The sequence below is a fragment of the Atractosteus spatula genome, chromosome 12 (genome assembly GCF_055471065.1).
Source record: "Atractosteus spatula isolate fAtrSpa1 chromosome 12, fAtrSpa1.hap1, whole genome shotgun sequence".
Lineage (NCBI taxonomy): Eukaryota > Metazoa > Chordata > Actinopteri > Semionotiformes > Lepisosteidae > Atractosteus > Atractosteus spatula.
In genome coordinates, this window is record NC_142717.1 from 914,345 (window position 1) to 933,692 (window position 19,348).

Sequence of the window (19,348 nt, forward strand, 5' to 3'; positions counted from 1 at the left end):
GCACCTGTGTTAAGTACCCCCTGACGATCTTTATACGTACTCTGGCTTGTGCTGTGTGTATTTTTCTTGTTTCGTTTGTTGTTGCAATAAAAAAGATTTAAAAAAAGGGAAATAACAAACAAACCAATGCTTATGTATATTCACGTATACATTCGGGTCCTCCCGCTTCCGCAGGCACGGGAGACAAGGCTCCGTGATCATCCCGCTTCTGTGCTGAGTCTGCATTGCTCTGATGGGGAGAGGAGTGCCAAGCTGGGGAGCGTCACGCCCAGCCACACGAAAGACGCCCCTCGCCTGCTCTCCCGGAGAGCATACGCTCCGCCCCGACCCCGCCCCCCGCTGTGACGCGAGAGGTGACGTCACTGCAGGTCGGCGCTGGGAAAGATGGCCGAGCAGGCGATGTCAGTGGAGAGAGGGTGAGTGCGGCGTGTTTTTTTTTGGTTAACAATTCGGGAGCCTTCAGTTTTGAGTGCGATGTCCTTTTCGGGTGTTTCAGAATCTCGAACTTAACCAACAGCGAGTGAAAGCGAGAACTGTTTGAGATGTCGAATCGCTTGCTGCTTCTGTGATTAGTATTGAGACTGTTCATCTCCGGGACCTTGGGTTGTGAAACGTGACAGCGTTCAGTTGTTACAATAACAGCAGCAAACCTACTGTACATCTACACGTGTCAATGTATTAATGCTTTCACTAACGAGAAGTGGAACTAACTTAGTGCATGTTTACTTGCGTTTTTTATTCACCCGCTGCTGTTACTAGCCTGATGCGGTATGTGTGTCTCCCTACTCTGCCAGTTGCACTGATGTCTAAACTAAGTGATGGCTTACCCTACTGACCGTTTATATGCTGTTTTAATGTCTGTATACAAGAGAGGCATATTGAACAGGATCATAGGTCGTGGTATCGGCACACGCTGTCCGTGTCTGGCTTTGTGAAGTTCGCCTGCTGGGTTGCATTAGAGCCTGGAAATTAAGCAAGAGCTCACAGCAGCCGCCCGCTGTTACCAAACACGTTTCCTGCACAGACCCACACAGCTGCTAGTTGTATGAGGTTAAGTAGTCATTTTTTACCAAATGCTGTGGTCAGTGCTTTCAAAAATCACATTTCCTGTATTGTTGTGCGACGTTGTAGCCTAATCACATTATACAGTCATGATAGAGACCTCCCGTTGTATACTGAAGTCAAATTTGCACGAAGTTAATTGGAAAAAAGCCTTTTTTTCAGAACATGAAGTCGACTGCACCTAATTTTTTAAATCAGTGCCTAATTAAAATGCCATTATATGGTATTCCCCTTTTCCATATCAGAATCTCATTAAAAAAATACTGGGACAGCAAATCCCAGTATCAGTGATCCGAAGCATTAGGGCACAACCCCTGTGGGTAGACTTCAGAGTGGAAAAGGCAGTATGATGTTGAGGGAATAACTACATGGAGTCTGCAACCCACAGAGCTCTGCCTTGGATGTTGACCGTATGTTTTGGGTCGTTATGAAACCGCCTGGTGAAGTGCTGCCTCCTGGAATGGAAGCTTTTTCTCTACGTAAGCAGACAAAATGTTTCGTAGGCTGCAGAAAACAGTGTGCTACTGCCAGCATGACTTCCTCAACACAGCCGAGAGGCACTTCCAGAGGTGGCCATGCGTGTGTCTGTTCATCCGATTGGATTCGGGCGTGAGGCTCGGGGAATGTCCCGGCCTGGGTGGGTAGTGAGCAGCTGTCTCTGGACCTGCCTCACTATCACAGGTACAGGTTGCTGGACTGTCGATCGGTCATACGTTTGGAAACATGCTTTTGGAAGACACTGCACGCTTCATTCAACACATTTATTTTGATCTTATCTCAGCCCCGTTCAGAAAATGAAGTAGCTGTACAAAGTTTTGGAAATCATGAAGTGTTAGTACTACTGCTCTGCAAATTAGCTGTTGCAGTAAAAGGAACTTCATGTTGGGGCGTTTTCTTTTACACTGCAAACAGGTGTGAATAGTGTATAAATTCCACTGTGGATGATTTTAAATAGAAATCAGGAGTATTAACTGGTTAAATTCATCTGAGAGAGTCTGTAGTTAAATACTTGTGAATGACATTATATTCAGGCGTATGTATGGCAAGTTACAATGTAAGTAACTGTATAAGTAGCTACATTTTTTAGTGCATTTGTAACCGTTAATTAATTGGATATATACTGGCCATACTGGTTTAGGTCAAGTTATAGTTACGGCGTTACACCACACATTTTCAAAAGCATTAAAAATCCTTTATTGCAGTTATTGAATGGTTCAAGGGGGACACACGTGCCTGCATTTATTTGCTGTGTTTTCTTGGAATTAGAGGATCTTTAGCGGTTAAGTGTAAACAGTGCCTGCATTCCCTGCTGCACACAAGTCATTCTTAAAAATGTCAACTACCTGACATCACATACAAGAGTCCAGCACAGCTCTCTTTGGAAAGATTAGGGATGTGTGAGTTTTGATGTTGTAAGTGAATGAATTCAGTTAAACCAAGAGTGGCCAATTCTGATCCTTCAGAGCTTCATGATGATGGCATTTTCATTTTCTGCTCCATGCTAAACTCCTTCATTTAATCATTTACTTGCAGAATTTGATGTAAAGGTTAACAAGAAAATTGATCCAAGATCTCAGAAATTGGTGATTTAAGGGTTATCCATATACATCTGATGTTAAGTGGCTCTCAAGGGGTAGGGTTGACCACTCCTGGCCTTCAGTTGTTTAATAGTTGAGATTCCTAATATGTTGCACAGATGCTGTTAGTAACTGTGCTTCTGTCTTGAAATCCCAAACACATGGCTGAAATTCGTGTTCCCCCACAGTCTCAGTTTGTGTTCTTTACCCGTGTGTGTCCCATGCTGTTGGCCATCAAGTGCAGAATAGTACTGCACAAGCAGAATAAGAGGCTCATTCCTCTTGTGTTTGCGAGCACTTGTACGTAAAAAGGTGTTATCGTGTGAATATAAAATCTGTCAAGTTCACCGGGCATAAAAAATCTAAATAAATGTTGTAATGGGATTCGTCCTTAACAGTGACAAAATTCAGGGCACAATATTATGTTCAAATGAATGAAAGACATCTTTTTCTTTTACTTCAGAACTGCCCATCGAGTTGTGATGAATCTTGGTATACATATTCTGTACTACAAATTCTTGAGGTTCCTGGAATCTACCTCAAGGTAACAAACTCACCTACTGTATTGCATGATTTCTGGCTTGTGATTAATACTACTAATAAAGAGAATAACTGACTGCATTCATTGTGACAAACTCTGCCTGGCCATTTCACAGCGTGACATTATATCAAGACAAGATTTATCTCTCATGGCACAGCGATTGCTGCCGTTTATAAGTAAATTCGCAAACCACTTGACATTAATCGACTGAGAGAAAAAAAAACAATCAGTTAAACTGGCATATCACTCAACCTTCACTCCCCATGAAACCCAATTTTATATTCAGTTCTTTAGTAGATATAGGCTTCTCTCTTAACTGTGGGTTCAGTTCACTGCCATTGCCATCTTATTATGGGAGAGTAACATACAGGTTTAGTGTGCAACCTCTTTTGTAAAGTTGCTCATTCACTTTAATTGATTTATGTCATGTGTGGAAAAAGAGTTACACTTTTCTAAAAGTACAGACAGTTTGCATCAGTCAGGTTGAAAATGAGCCTTTTCTCTCCTGTCACTTCTGTTTGTGTCCCACGTTTGTAAAGTGGCAATTTCACTGCATTGGTAAAGAAATCTCAAGAGCTTCTTGCACTGTGGTTAAGGTGTTGTAATGTATGTGGTTAAAGCATGTGTTATGAACAGTCTGTTGTTTTTATGAGTTAATGCGAAGGCACAGTGAGGTGAAGAGGTTACCTAAAAGTCAGTTGTGTTTGTGTTTTCCCTTCCTGTGACCATCTCTACTTTCAATACATAGATTACACTCAAGTGAAAAATCTGTTAAAAATGTCTGCTGCATTGTATCAAAATCTTTATGAGGGACATCCTGCTGTTCAGAACTATTTGAGGAAGACACGATAAATAGGCAAGAATCAATTAGTCACAGGACACTGGACTCTTCCTTCTGGGAGAAGACTACAACAAGACAGTGCAAAGTAAACATACCTTTCTGAGGTTTTGAGCGATAATCAATGTTGTTTTGCTCCGAGCCTCTGCATTTCTGTTCCAAGGTGAAGGGTCTGATGGCGGTGGATTTAGAAACTCAATTGCTTCCCTTTTGAAAAGACCCCGCAGTTTTATGGGACAAACATTTACCTGGAAGGTTCCGGAAGAGCCAACAAAGGCCTGTGTCTGTACACCATGGTGTTTTACACCATGGTCTCCACTTTTAGACTGATCTGAATGGGGAATAGATGGAGTCAAAAGCAAAACTAAAAAAAGGAAGCACTTTTTGTTTTATGGCTTATTTACACAGCCACAAGGTATGGCAGGAAGATGTATTTTTAAATACATGTATCGTGTAAGTCGTAAAATATTTTGAAATTACATGTGCTGTTAAACAAACCATGCAGCTGGTCCTGTAACCCCCAGAAATGTCTTCTGAAGAACCACTTCCAGAACACGTGCAGTGTACTTGACCACTGTGAATCAAAAGCTTTCTGGGATATAGCCCTATAACACAGGTTACTCACCTGTTATCAGTGTCGATCCTGCATACTGTGTCACTGTCTGCCATTTAAGCAGCTGCTCGCACTGTATAACCTCCAGCAGATTGATATGGATTTTATCACCTTACCAATGAAGAGGTGAGAGTGGGGAGCTGAGAGTTGTAAGGGAACAAGAAGTTAATTCCACGCTGAAAAGTAAAGGGTAAAATACAAAGTTTCAGCTCTTCCTCAGCATATCGTCTCTAGCCGTATGTAGATAAGAAAGATCAGAGATAGTTCCTCGTCTTACTTAGCTTTGCTTACTCTCTTGTTAAACAGACTAGAAAACAGCTTGAAACCTTGAAATTAAAATTAGTTTCCACATTACTGATACCTAATGTTGCAGATATTTTATCCTGCAATCTGTTTTCATTAAAAATTCAAAATAGCTAGGTGCAGCTTAGGACGTGCAGTATGTGCAGTGTTTGGAGTGGCAGAGCTCTGTGCTGACTGTGGTTGGGGTGATTGGCTTCTTGTCATCTCTGAGATTTCTTAGGAGTTCATCTTCTTTAAAACACATGTGAATTCCTGAAGGAAATCGACATCTTTCTGAGGTATAACATACAGTAGCACTTCATTTTAGCAATATATTTTAACGTGACAGTTCATTTTTCATAACGGCACTGATTGGGAAAGAATGGCAGTAAGTAGGACTTTGGTTATCGTGAAGCTTTGCACTTCTGTTTCGGAATGTAGGTCATGGTTACCACGATGTGAGCGCTGGGACCTCATTCATCTGAGTGCTGGCGAATGCGTTACCCCTGTACATCCCCATCTGACGGCTTGCACCTTTGTTACACTCTCAGCGTCACAACAAGCAAAAGCCAGAAGTACAGCTCTTGGATTTCAATGTCAGATGTGTTGCTGTTTGATAGTATTGACAAATCCTTGTAAGTGAAACTGAATTCACTACTCCCCCTAAGAAGGATTATGTTCTTAGTATTTTCTTTCAGAGGCCCTGGGGAATCTTAAATAACATAATTTTAGTTCTGGAACTAAGGCTAGGATAACCTAAGGTATTTGTTTCATTTTTTAAATATGTTGCAGCGTAATTGGAGACCACAACTGAGCCAACATAATTTGGACTAATTCTTTAATGAGAAAAAGTAAGATGTCCATCACCTATTAACTTTTCAATAAAGAGACCAGAGACACTGGGACAGTTTTTATGTTTCAAATTAGTTTTGAACATCTTAATTGTTAATGCTAAATTTCTAATTCTGAAGAATATTAGCTTGTCAAAGGGGGTTTATGTTATGTAAGGAACTCTGCACAATATTTTTACTATATCACTTTTAACCTGGATTCTGTTCAGCTGACATATCAAGCAATTGGAGTTGATTACCTCACTAATGTTAAGCAATCTAGTGTTTATTGGCCTGGATTGTCATGCAAATGCAAGCGTGGAATTTGAGTCTTTTTCATTCTGTGACTCATTGACCAAGGTCCAATCGTGTGTGGTGTGGTAATTATTTTGATTGGACTTTGCTTTTTCTTCAAGGTATTACGCATGCATTTTGTGCGACACTCAGGCGATCGGTAGTAAATTGTCCCTGTATGAATCACATAATTATCCTAATATTCCTGAAGATAAGATATGATAATGATATATCTTACTGTCTGCCTATCTGTTTTGTTTTCAAAAAAATGTTCAGGAGAAATTTGAAAGAACACCTGTTCACTTACTAAATTATCAAAAGTAACATAAAATGGGGAGAGAGGAAAGTTGCATAAAACATGGTTTATGCTCTCAGTGGTACGTAAGAAAAGTGGATTCTTATTATTTTGTTTCCTCTGTGCTGCATATATTTAAATTTAGTGAGAGGAATTAAAAATGCAGCAAATTGCTATTGCAGTACTCATCTGTTGCCTTTTTTGTTGTCCCTTAGCGTGTTAGGAAAGTGATTGTGGAATGCAGTGAAACGGAGCTTGGGCCGAGTCGCAGTGCTGGACAGACTAATTCTGCGTAATGAGCACATTCCCCTACCTCCAGCCTTGCTCTTTGGTCAAATGCCAATGTGTTTTAACCCGTTGAGATACAACATTGGGCCCAAATTTTGAGATGTAACCATATAAAGATGCAAAGATTAAGCAACTGATATTGCCTTGTACGAACAATGAATTCTTCATGTTTTTTATAGCGATAGTTCGATTTGAACCAGGGTGCTTTGGTTCTCCTACAGCTGCTCCTACTCTTGCCATACAGTGTCTTGCACTAAGGTGGTGATACCTTGTAGTTCTCTTCTTCTTGACTCGAATACAGCAGCTTCAACAACATAGCTTAAAAGCTTGTTGCAGACTTACACAGCTCTTTGTGTGAAGAATATGCCTCCTGTTCCCAGTTTCAGATGCATATTTTGCATGTTTGTGAGCGTGTTTTCCGTGACTTCCAGGGGGAGAGGGGAGAGAGCCGCTTTGGGTAGAAATAACAGCCAAATTCCTAATCAAATTAGGCGCAGCGGTCTGCGAGGGGAGCTGCTCTTGGCGTCGGTGTGCCCTGTCTGCAAAAGACCAAGTAAAGATTAATTCCACTCTGAAACGTACAAATAAGGAGCACAACCTTTCAGAAATGCTGGTTTCATCTTTCTGCCTTTCAGAGTGGCATTAACCTTTTCTCGTCCCGTTGCATAATAAAATTAGCTTGGATAAGAACAAGCCCTGCTGGAGACACTGGCATCTCCTGCCAGCTCTGTCTGGAGGCACGGATTGACTGGGGAGGCAGCACGTAATCTCCTGCCTGTCTCGGCACGTCTGGTGTGATTGATCGAAAAAGAAAAATCAATACACGCCGCCTCATGTCATCTGTTGGAAGTATCAGGTACTAGATGAGACTCCTCTCTGAGAATAAAACGGTAAAATAAAAAATAGGTCATCGCAATTTAGATGATATGTTGCCATCGCCAATGAATGGAACGAATTGACTTTGTAGTAAAAAGGAAAACTCCTTCCACTTTAAAATGCAAAATCTATAGACTGGAGAAAGGGTTTCAGACCTTATTAAAAATCTTTCGTTAGCCATTCAAATTCATTTGCAACCTATTGAAATCGGTTTTGAATGTCTGCTAGTTTTATATTTTGGCCTTCATACAAGACGGTTCCAGCTTTGCGAATATAAAAGGAAGTGACTTGAAGTTCCCCCTCCGGGGTTAATGAGACACCACTGCTACATTAAAACACAGTCTGTTTCAGGTTACATTTTGAACAAATTAGGGCAATTGTTCTGGTGGGCTCAGCTGCTTCATGATTTTGTTCTGATATTTTTAATGCGTTTGTCTCTTAGCACTGCAATAGAAGGTGTTATTGCATTTCAGTGTACTTTAGAGCACAACTAAGAACGGGAAACCTTTCTCCAACAGTTTGAAAACACAATCTGAAAACATTGGATTTGATCCTATTAAGTGTTATCAGATAAAGTTGTTCACATCCTCCCCCCCCCCCAGAACTTCCTTTCAAGTTACAAAAAGGAAGTAACTCCCATCTCTTTTATGGAGCTGAAGTCTGGATTAAAATAAAACTTCAGTCGGCCCAGCAGACACATTAAAACCCCAGTATGTGGTGGTGGCTAATTGTTTGTATCCAAAGAGGTACAGCTGGTTTGAAGTTAACTTCAGGTTTTTATTTAATTTAATTCTGGTACGAATGCTAATAGAATGCTTTTTGGAAAACGTTCATTTTAAGGTTTTCTTCTTTGGAAGTCTGCTTCATCAGATGTTACTTTTTTTTTCTTAACTGGAAACAATATGAAAATCACCTTCAAATTTCCTCTCATGTAGTCTAAAAGAAGATTATGTAACTGCCACTACACACATGATCCCTCCCTGTCGTGCTTTTCTGTGTACTATAGATAAAACTGGAACAGAATGATCTACTTTTCCAGGAAAGAACTGCTACTATTCAGGGTTACTGTGCATTTAGGCAAATTCACATGGCTTCTCAATCCCTTGTGGTCTGAATCTTTGCTTCATTTCATGCTGCAGTAGGAGTGCATTGAATTTGAGCCTTGAATAGGAACGCCCAATTCATTGGCTGGTCTATGTTATGACAATTTTCTTATCACTTTTACGATAAAAATGTATTTTTTGTCACGGCCACCACATAGGCTCGTACAGGAAAACATGCAGTATTATTGCTCATTACAGTAACAGAGAACTTCCCCATGCAGACAGCAAAATGTAAAACTCATTGTTGGTCAAAGGCTGTCATGCTCTATTACAGCGTTGTTGAATTTACAGTTATGAGGCACAGTGTGATCATTACCTGAATTGCTGTTATACAGATGTCTTAAGCCTGCTGATCAGAACAAGAATTTCCGTTGATATTGTGTAGTACATATGGAGCCAAGCAATTGTACATCTGCTTGTATGTCACTAGAACAGCACCTGGAGTACTGCTCACCCTGGGAGGTAGGGTATCTATTATAGAAATGAAAATCTTTCCTTGTGTGTTTATCTAAATCGGTTGAGTGGGATGGTCCTGCATTGGTTATATTTCTAAAAAATGTTTAATTTGTTCAGCTAAGTAAGCACTCTGTCCTGTGCAGAAGTCTCTTGAGATTCCCAGATTGCCACACTGTTACAGTTCTGCCTTTCCCAAGCAGTTACATGATGGCTGACCAAAGGAGTTGCTGTATGCATGCAGCAGTCACTTCTCGAGTTAAAATGCTGTTTTTTCTAGTTAATATTAGAGTAAATGGATTATAGATCCTTGCAAGCGAGAAATGTGCTAAATGCCAACCCAAGAATGCAGCTCTTTGTCCGTGAGCTAGGTCTTTCTTTTTCTCTTCATCCACTTTATCGGAGCTTTGTGTTCCAGGTCCTGGTGGATTACCAGCTGGCTGCCGTCTTGGTGCCCGACGTCTTTGTCACATCTCAAGGATGCGGAAGATAAGATGCTACAATGTAAGCCTCTGCTCTTGTTTCCTGCCCTTTTCCCCTTTCCTTCTCCAAACCCAAAACGACATCCTGACAGAACTGAAACATGAACACTGTTACTCTTGAAATCAGTTCTGCTGTAGATCCATTGCCCAGGTGATTGTTTTAGATGTAGAAACTATCAGACCAGCAGCTGCGACAAAAATCCCTTCCTGTGCATAAAAATTGATGTTTCAGAAGATGTCTGAAAAGCCAGGTTTTCTGTAGTGTTCTTTTACACAGATTACATCCTAAATTGGGACAATTTCACAAGCTCTTTCCAAGCACATCCAAGTTGAGTGTGAACCATCACTCAATCCTGCAGTAAACAGAAATGAGTAAGTGCTGGAGAGCGGAGTTCACATTAAATTGCATTGTTTCTAATGATGGGGAAATCTGAATGTCGAGCACCCAGGTTGTTCCATAGCTTGTCTTTCTCCCACAGTTCTGCCCATAGATGAAAACAAAACATTTCCCAAATTATTTCATCAGAAGGTGCACTGAAACAGTTGAGGTGTGGCCGTACTGATTTTCATGCTACAACAATACTTTGTATTTTTTTTTTACTAACTTCCCCCACGGGGACTAAGTTCGATTTCTCCATTTCCTTCCCCCGCAGCGATTACAAGCAAGTTTGTGAAACAGTACGTTGCGATATCCAACGGGAACGTGGTGTGGACCCTTACGTTCAACGGGGTCGTCACCGAGAAGACCCCCCTCGTTCTCATCCACGGGTTTGGAGGAGGTGTGGGGTTGTGGGTGCTGAACCTGGACGCTCTGTGCCAGCAGCGCACTGTCTATGCTTTCGATCTGCTGGGCTTTGGGAGGAGCAGTCGGCCGCAATTCAGCAGCGATGCGGAGGAGGCGGAAAACCAGTTTGTGGACTCGATAGAGGAGTGGAGGGCAAAGGTGGGTGTGGAGACAGTGATTTTGCTGGGACACAATCTTGGCGGATATTTGGCAGCTGCTTATACACTGAGATACCCATCAAGGTTAGTATACTGCTGTCAGTGAGTCTGCACTAATCCTCGCTGTACTGCTGTGTCTCATGTTGCCCGTTTTTTACATCATTCATGTACCTGTTTCATCTTCTTAACCCGCCTTGAGCTCTTGACTTTATCTGGACTCGGTTGGGATTTCATTCTAAGCACTTTTGCCTTTTTTGCGAAATGTGAAAAATAGGAATTCTTTGCAGCGGCACAGATCAAGCACTACAGGTAAATCTGTTAACACATTTGTAACCAAATGTTCCTTTTTTAAAATATTCTGTTGTGTACTTTACATGGTGTCCGATAATACCACATGGTCAGAACTGCAAGTAATTTGTGATGATCTGATCTTCTTGAATGCATGGTCAATACATTATCACTGTCCAAATCGACATTTTTTTAAACAGATTGTGCACGATGGCCAATTTGATTTATTTTTATATCGGCCCACTAGATGGCAGCGATATGCAGATTCAGGTAGTTCTCAATTTGCATGGTTTTGGTTTAAGGTGTTTCAATAACATATATACTACAACTTAATTCAGAACAAATTACTTTTCCCTTTAATGTGCTTTGGAGAAGCCAGCAATAGGGAAATTGTCAGAGTGCACAGTGCAGTCCGCCCAGAGATGAAGAGAGGAGCTTGAACGACGCTCAGACACGGCTGTCTCTGCCTGCTTCTTTCGTGTCCCATCGTCTCATGCTTGCAGATCAGTCCTGAAGATGTCTTGGTCTTAATCCTTAAACTTGTCTTGTATCAAATCAAAAATGGAATCAATAAAATTATAAATTAAAGTATTGTGTGAAAAATGAAACTTATGAAGAATTTGTCAATTCAAAATATTTAAAAATCAAACTTCATTAAATTTTAAAAAAATCATTAATTCCTCTGGTATAAATAAAGTAATTGAAACAGTCAGCAAATCATAATCACCTATAAACCTAAATAAGGACAAAATGCTTTGTAATGCTGCTTAGGAGACTTAGGAGCGTTTGTGGCGTTTGAAAGCGTCACTGAGAGTAAAAGGACAGAAACTAGCTGTGCAGTTTGCATGTCTGGATGGGCACAGGACACAGGCATGTTCCACACTGTTCACCACCCACCAGGCAGTCAGACAAACATTTCAGTTTTCGAATGCATAGTTGCGCAAAATCATAAAAATTAATTAATTACCTTGAATAAACAGGTATGGTGAAGTTAGGTTTGTTTTTCCTATGTCATTTGTTCCCAACTTGTTGTAGCAAAGTAAGCAGTAAAGTAAAAAATTAGACTTTGCATTAAAAGGTCAAATTCATGTCAGGAGTAACACAAAAAAAAGACCAGAATCATGAATTCTGCCTGGAAGGTGGAAACATTCTGTTTATTTTTCCATCTAATCAATACTGTTTTCTACCTTGTTTTCAAAGTGTGATGGCATTGGTTTACCCCTTACCCAGTAAAACAAATCTCAGTACCTGCTTGTTTAATAGGATGGGCTGAAGGGAACCTGATGTCGTATTTATTATAGGATTCATATACACCTATCAATGTATTATACTGAGCATCAAAAGAAACATATTTTTCTGCATGAATTTAAAAAAAATCTAAGTGTGGTAATCCATCACTATATGATCAACATATAACATCTAATCGATAACCGATTATATGAGACGTAGTCTTCCCTACCTATTTTTACGTTTCACGAGCAGATGATCACTTATGAACTCTTTTAAAACATTGCCGATATTTTTTAAAATTTTCATCTCCTCTGCTGTTGATTTGTAAGATTTAAAATTAAACTTTTTTTTTAATAAGGCTTGTGTGTAAATACATGTCGTAGACTTAACCGACTGGTGTGTTGTGTTTTAAACAGAGGACCAAACATAACCGCAGAATTAGCACTTAATAACAACCTTATTCTGGTGTGTGGAAATCCTTTCCATCTCCCCAAGAACAGTGTTCTGAGTAATGATGGATGACGTAATCAATTTCCCGCTACACTATTCACGCACAGAAACTTATATCTCTGGGGCAAACATGCATTATTAACTTTTTTTTAATTGAACGGATTAATGACATTTAAGAATTTGAAATGCTTTCATGGCTATTGAGGTTTAAGTAGGAAAAACAAGCTCTGTGTTTTCCTACTAGTTAATGGTCACTAATTGAAAACAGGAAGAGAATTGTCTGTAGAGCACTGGCATCTTAATGAGGTTTAATTTCTGGAGTAACACTGTTGCTCTGGAGTTTCGGCCTTTTACAGCAGTTTTGCTTTTGAAGGAAGACCATACAGTCCTTCACAGAAACATTCACATGATATCATACTGTGGAAAGATAAACTGATCGTTCACCATGTCTTGTCTGGACATTGAGTAGGCCTAGTTTCTTTGTATGCTTTCAGTCACCGTTTGGTATTATTTTTTGTTTTAAAAAATGTAAATTTAGACTGTAGTGGGATCACCCGCAACATGCATAAAGTGTTATAAGGATATATTCATACCCCTAATAAAATAGGAACTCAATCCTTGTATAAAAAGCATAATATGAAATAATAAGTGGTAGATTGAGCTTTTTGACCTTTGGGGCATGGTTCACTGGCGGTTGTCAGAGTGCTGTCTGAGCTGGACTGTAAAGATATGGTTACTGAACGCCTTCTGTGCGTCACCTCCTTTCATTGCCCCGGGAAACTGTTGGCTGCATTTATTTGGTTCCATTGCACATCCAAAGAGTTTAATGTTACTGTAAATTATGATTTTATTATGTAATTTAAAGACTACTTAGAGGAGTGAATAAATGTAACCCTTCCTGCTCTCCTGAATTCAGTTATTTATTAAAAATGTACATTTACTCTCTGCAATTCTATTATGATTGCGATACAGTTTCTTGTTTTTTATTGCAATCAGGAAACTAGTCCATTGCTCAGTCGTTCTCTGATATTTGTGTTCGTATGTCTTGGGGGGTATGGATGAACCTGGAGGGCACTGGGCTGAGGTGGCAGTTGTGCTGTCTTTCAGGGTAAAGCACCTGATACTGGTGGAGCCATGGGGGTTTCCCGAGAGGCCTAACAATCCCGAGCAGGACAGGCCGATTCCAGTCTGGATCAAAGCACTGGGAGCAATGCTGAGCCCCTTTAACCCACTGGCCGGGCTGAGGCTGGCGGGCCCTTTGGGTGAGTGGTGGTATGGTAAAGAGCGTCTTTCCTGTTTACCCACGAGGGTTCGGTACAGGGAACTGCTGCAGATATATTCACATGTTTCCAGGCCCACCACTATACCGTGGCACAGAGCACTTCGGCATAGAGTATCCGTGGTGGAAAGACACAATTATCCCTCCCCTGTATGATAATTAAAGTACCAACCCATTGCCTTGAAGGCATTTAAAATAAAATTGATCAGCTAAAATAAACAACATGAATCCCTCCTTTGCATCTAGTGGATGCCTGCACTGTCTCTCTCTGCCTCCATGATTATCAAGACTGACAATTACATGAATTTAGGACTAAAGTTTTTAGGACTGAAGAATTTTAGACTAATGTGTGTGGTATGTCCAGTGTCCATAGCCTCCTCCTATCTAATCACAGTTTCCTTCTTTCGTTTTTGTCCTTCGGGCTATCAGGTAATGTATTCACTAATTTAAGAGTACTCTTTCATCCGGTTTAAACAACAGCGAGTATTCTTGTGTTTAATTTGCAATTGATCAGTCAGAGAGGTTTATGGTCATTAAAAAAAATCAAATCACATGCAAGAAATAAGAATGCAGAAGATCAAGGGCAAAAGTAAAGCCACAGATATTATTATTATTATTATTACTATTATTGTTCTTGGATTTTTGTCTGTTCTCAATCTGCAGACTGGATGCTAGGTCAGTAAGGATTAAAACAGAGGATGTGAAGCTTTGACTGCATCGCGTTTACACATTTTGAAACCCTGCTGGAAGTCTTCTCACTTGTGTGTGTTGCTGGTTTCTAATCAGGTCCGATGCTGGTTCAGAGACTGAGACCGGACTTCAAAAGGAAATATTCCTCCTTGTTTGATGACAACACAGTGACAGAATATATTTATCACTGTAACGTTCAGACTCCTAGGTGAGTTTTTCTGCTCCAGTTTGTTGCTGTTCGAATGGTTCTTAAGTGATACTTGAGCAAAATCAGTTCCTTTTTTACAAAAAAATGAACTAGAACTCGTGTATTAAGAATGAGGTACTCATGTACTTCAGTAGATGTAAATAAAATGTATTCAAGGATGCAAACATTCAAGGTGCCCTTTATTCTCAGTGTCATTGGGATTTTCTGATTTGCAGAAATTGATCTTTGAATGTTGCCAGAATTGAAGTGAAGGAAAGCTGTTGTCTTATGATCCCTGCTTCTTCAATTGTTTAACACGTTCTCTCATCAGTGAAAGTGAAATTCTGTTTTGCTATGTTATGGTTGTCAAAAATGACCTTAGCACGTCGTGGGTCAGTGTGTGAATGCATTTCCATTGGCTTGCCACTAGAGTGCGCCTAATAGAGCTTCAAAGACATGTCAGTAGTTCACTCAGGACAAAATTAATAATGAATAATTATTCACTACACATTTTCATATGGGTCGAGTGGGCTGTATATGAGGATGTCTCACTGAGTAGTTAGTAGTGTTTGATGTAAGTGTTTGGGAAAGTAGTCTAAAAGCCAGAAGTTTTTAGTTGCAACAGACTTATTACATAGCACGCGTGGCATGATGGTCATTGATTTAAGGATATTGTGTTCAAGAAGACTGGAGCTGTTTTTGGGAAGTCATTTGTGTTGGTGAGAGGGAACCTGTTTATTCTTTTCGTAATGCTGTGAGTCGAGATGTGGTTCTGTCTTTTTGGTAGCGGAGAAACGGCCTTCAAGAACATGACCGTCCCATACGGGTGGGCCAAGCGGCCCATGCTGCAGCGGGTCGGCCTGATCCGAGACGACATCCCCATCGCGGTGATCTACGGGGCTCGCTCTTGTATAGACGGCAACTCTGGCAGCACAGTTAAAGAGATGAGGCCAAACTCGCACGTGGAGACGATCGTAAGTGGCCGGAGCTCTAGGGGGGCTGGTAAAATGAGCTTAACCGCACATGTAAAGATGTGCCAGTTACATGCAGTCTGCCTGACAGCCTTCAGTAAAAAAAAAAAAAAGATTCTGCATTGTTATGTTGTGGGGAGAACTGTAAGAAATCATTTTTCCAAGCTTGACAAACTGATAGTAAGAATATTTGGGGGTGGGCCTCTACAACTACTGTTTTGGGGGAAAACGGAGGGATTTTGGTTTGTTGTACTTTTTGCCATTACCCAGAAACAAAAAATATAATCACAAAAAAAGTGGTAGGAATAATCACTAAGAGAAGGTCTGTTGGTGGCCCTGTAACCTGTCTGGGGCGAATCACATCGTGCCGTGTTCTCTAAAGCTGAAACGCCTCTGAAAATCGTGCGAGGAGGTTCCTGAAGGGCTCTTGTTTTCCATCGCTCTGTTCTTCCCTCTCGCAGGCCGTACGGGGGGCAGGGCACTACGTCTACGCCGATCAGCCCGAGGATTTCAATCAGAAAGTCCTACAAATCTGCAGCGCTTTGGACTGAAGGAGGCTGCTCCGCTGCGGCAACCGGCAATAATCATCCCTCTTCACGACTTTCCGCGTCTGCCTGTTAAAGACACTCCTTGGGACATGAGCCGCTAGAAAAAATGTAACTCTTCCAATATCCCATATCCCCCACGCGTTGCACTCTTACCAGAGAGCCCGACACGGACGCCCGTCTGGATAGTGCCTTCGTTGTACAGTACCTAATTTATTCTGTGAGCATGCAATTATGACGGGTAGATTTGGGAATTTTTGTTCAACTTGAAATAAGGAAATATTCTTTTATAAGTTAAGACTGGAGAGTAGGTAGGTAGGGAGACTTAAAGATGACAATATAGTCTGTTGAGTTTCCTAAAGCTTCTGCTAGAATTTTGTATTCATTCTAGAAATTTTATATATAAATTTGCAGTATATACAATCATAATGGGCTGCCCGTGAAGCCATTAGTTCATTAGTTAATTCTTATTTATAAGGTATGCTTACTCCATTTTTACTGCTATGTTGTGATGCTTATGAAAAAAGGAAGCGTTATATCATGTACACTTTGTATATCATGGACCACAATATTGATAATCCAAATATAATGCATTATCAACTTTCAACCCTTATTGGTTCACTGCTACGTGTTCCTCCTCAAATAATACTTACCGTTTTGTTGAGAGATATTTATATTTAGGCTGTTTTAAAATTATGATTAAATAAGCTCAGTAAGTATAGCATTGCTTGACGTATGTGTGCGTCTGGTCTCAAGCAGAGAATCTCAATGTCATATTTCAGAGCTCTAGGTCTTTGCAACCCAATATTTTCTTTAAAATCCTGAGTCAGAATAATTACCTACGTGGTAGAAGATGGATAAAAACACTTAATGGATGATTGATCAGAGCTGAAGTTGTTCCTGTAAACTCCATCTCTTTCTGAAACCACAACACTCTTGCTTGTCTTCAAGTCACTGTAGTTTTGTTTTTTAAACGTTTACGTAGCTGGTCCCTTGGTACAAACCACTTTGTAGGCCACTTTTGTCAAATGTTACCAACACATACGGGGCTCCAGTTTAATGCTGGAGGGTTTTTAATATGCCGTATCTAAAATGTTGCATTACAGTTGTATTATATGTCTCTCTAATGTCTTGCCTATGAAACCCGTTTGCTTCGGGGTAAAGTAAGGTTAGAAAAGATGTGTGGAAATAGGCAAATAAATATTTCTAGATTATTTCTTTCTGGGGCTTCTGTCCCAGTTTTCAATGCAATATTTATGTAAGAGTAGGTCTATTTAAAGAAACAAAAAGAATTCAGAGAGTTCATATTTTTCCACATTAAACAGTTTTATCTTTATCTTTGTATGATAATGTATTTACGTGAGGTAATGACTTCAACATTTTTCAAACTGTAGGAGTTGTCCAGTTAGTCACAATTACCCAACATTTTAGAAGGTGTTTTGTAAATATGTTGTTTTATATTGTGTATACAAATACAAATTGCATAGAAAATATTTTAATATATTTTACTTTGATCTAGATCAGAAGTTCTGAAGTTATAGATGATAAATTAGCACTTAAATCCTTAACAAGGCTGTATAAGGTATTTAGCAAAATCTAAGATTTGGTTTTAACGTTTTTCTGTTTGTGCCAATAGTATGGGTGACTATAGCAGTAGATAATAAACCGTATTAACTGCTTCGTAAGACCGTTGAAGGGATTGCCTAGATCGAGCTGCTCCATGTCTTGTTTCTGCGAATGGCTGTGTGAAACAGTAAATGGTCCAGTTTCTGTGTTGGCCACCATATTTACTTCCTGTCAGAAGATCATAGGACCATTCAGGAGCCTATTTCCATTTTTAGTTCAAATTGAAATGGGAAAAGTGCTGCCTCCGACAGTTCCACTGGTATTATATTGCCAACATTTTGAATCAGATTTAAAATCTACCTCATTTGTTAAGCAACTATCACAGTGATTAATTTACATTGTCTTACCCCCCCCCCGGTAGGAGCTGCTGTTCTCGGTGAGCAAGGCTCTTGCGCACAGCGAGATCGCGGCGCTCGCGCTTTCAGCGGCGAGCAAGGGGGCAGTCGGATCATTCTCAGGTCCTTCCCAGGGGTGGAAACAAGACGTATGGAATGGGGAGTGTTGTCTTCCTAGGTGTGGCGTCTCACATCATTGTGGTTGATCAAAGACGAGTTGCAGCAGGCGTTTCTAGAAGTTGCCCATCTAAAGCCGTTTTCGGCTCCGATTTGACTTATGTCCATAGATCCATTTGGTTGCTTAAAATGCCACTTATTTGCACATTTTTCTGTTGCTGATCTTGGGAAGTTTTGAAAGATATTGTCATAACAAGGCCTATACGATGTGAGGATCGGGGATGCAGTACAGATTATGCAAAAGGATACTACTGAAGAACTTTTAGGTGACAGGTCCGATATTTCTTTAACCTATATATTGTAAAAACATTTTTTTTTTACCATGTTCAAATCTTTGAACATTATCACAGGACAGCATGTTGGCTTTTGTGCTTGGTATGAATAATTCAAATCAAGTTTTTAAAGTTTCTTTTAATATGCTGTTAACAATAATTTAGCAAATAGTGTCTCCAAAATGCTAAACAGAAGGCAGAAGGCTGCCCTGTGAAAATGATTTTTACCACTATTTTTGTATTGTTGTATACACTGAGGTTTGTTCTGTGGAAATATACGCTGTCTATTAAATTAGGCTTATTGTTTTGAAGCCAAGCAATTTTATGCAGTCATTATAATCTTGTAACCTGCTTATATTGTTGAAAGTTTACTTAACATTAACTTCCAGATTTAAAGATCTTTTTTATCCCAGTACTGTTGAACAGTGTTCATTTTGCAGTCTCTGTACACAAATCAGACTGTTGCTGTTCCTTTGTTCCTCAATTGTATTGTGTAAATGACCTGTAAATAAATACAGTATTTAAACTTTTATCATTTCCTTTTCTTTTTCATAAAACAAAAAAGTTTTTAGTATTTATTAATGGTCTCCTGTGTTTTCAGGCTTAGAAGTTTTGTTTTCCCTCATCTTATTAATAGAGGTGACTTTAAATGTCTTTAAAAAATAATGGAGAAAAAAAACCTATACAAAGAGAATATAACTGTGCTTTTTATTTATTTCAGTATTTAATACCATTAAAGTAGTATACTACTCTAGATGTCTAGACTAGATGTCTTTTGCTTAGTGAAGTACACATAAAGACACTGAAATGTTAATGATAAAA

At 39.9% G+C, this 19,348-nt stretch overlaps 1 protein-coding gene across 2 annotated transcripts; it reads left to right on the top strand.

Moving 5' to 3' along the window:
* The first annotated feature begins 380 nt into the window (after positions 1-380).
* Positions 381-19,056, top strand: abhd5a (abhydrolase domain containing 5, lysophosphatidic acid acyltransferase a). Of its 2 annotated transcripts, XM_088929753.1 has the most exons (8): positions 381-416; positions 3,103-3,183; positions 9,471-9,556; positions 10,188-10,560; positions 13,552-13,706; positions 14,510-14,621; positions 15,388-15,574; positions 16,033-19,056. In XM_088929753.1, exons 1-8 carry the CDS (start codon positions 385-387, stop codon positions 16,120-16,122), a joined length of 1,116 nt encoding a protein of 371 aa, XP_088785879.1. In that variant the 5' UTR covers positions 381-384; the 3' UTR covers positions 16,123-19,056. The 2 variants fall into 2 exon arrangements, with proteins under 2 accessions (XP_088785879.1, XP_088785880.1); XM_088929754.1 differs by lacking the exon at positions 3,103-3,183 and having other exon boundaries at positions 387-416; positions 16,033-16,210.
* The last annotated feature ends 292 nt before the right edge of the window (positions 19,057-19,348 follow it).

Bases quoted from the DNA above. Each gene is read 5' to 3' on its own strand.
- abhd5a (XM_088929753.1), top strand. From the start codon at position 385: ATGGCCGAGCAGGCGATGTCAGTGGAGAGAGG. The intron at 417-3,102 runs GTGAGTGCGGCG...CTTTTACTTCAG, and splicing joins GCGATGTCAGTGGAGAGAGG to AACTGCCCATCGAGTTGTGA. The intron at 14,622-15,387 runs GTGAGTTTTTCT...TCTTTTTGGTAG, and splicing joins TGTAACGTTCAGACTCCTAG to CGGAGAAACGGCCTTCAAGA.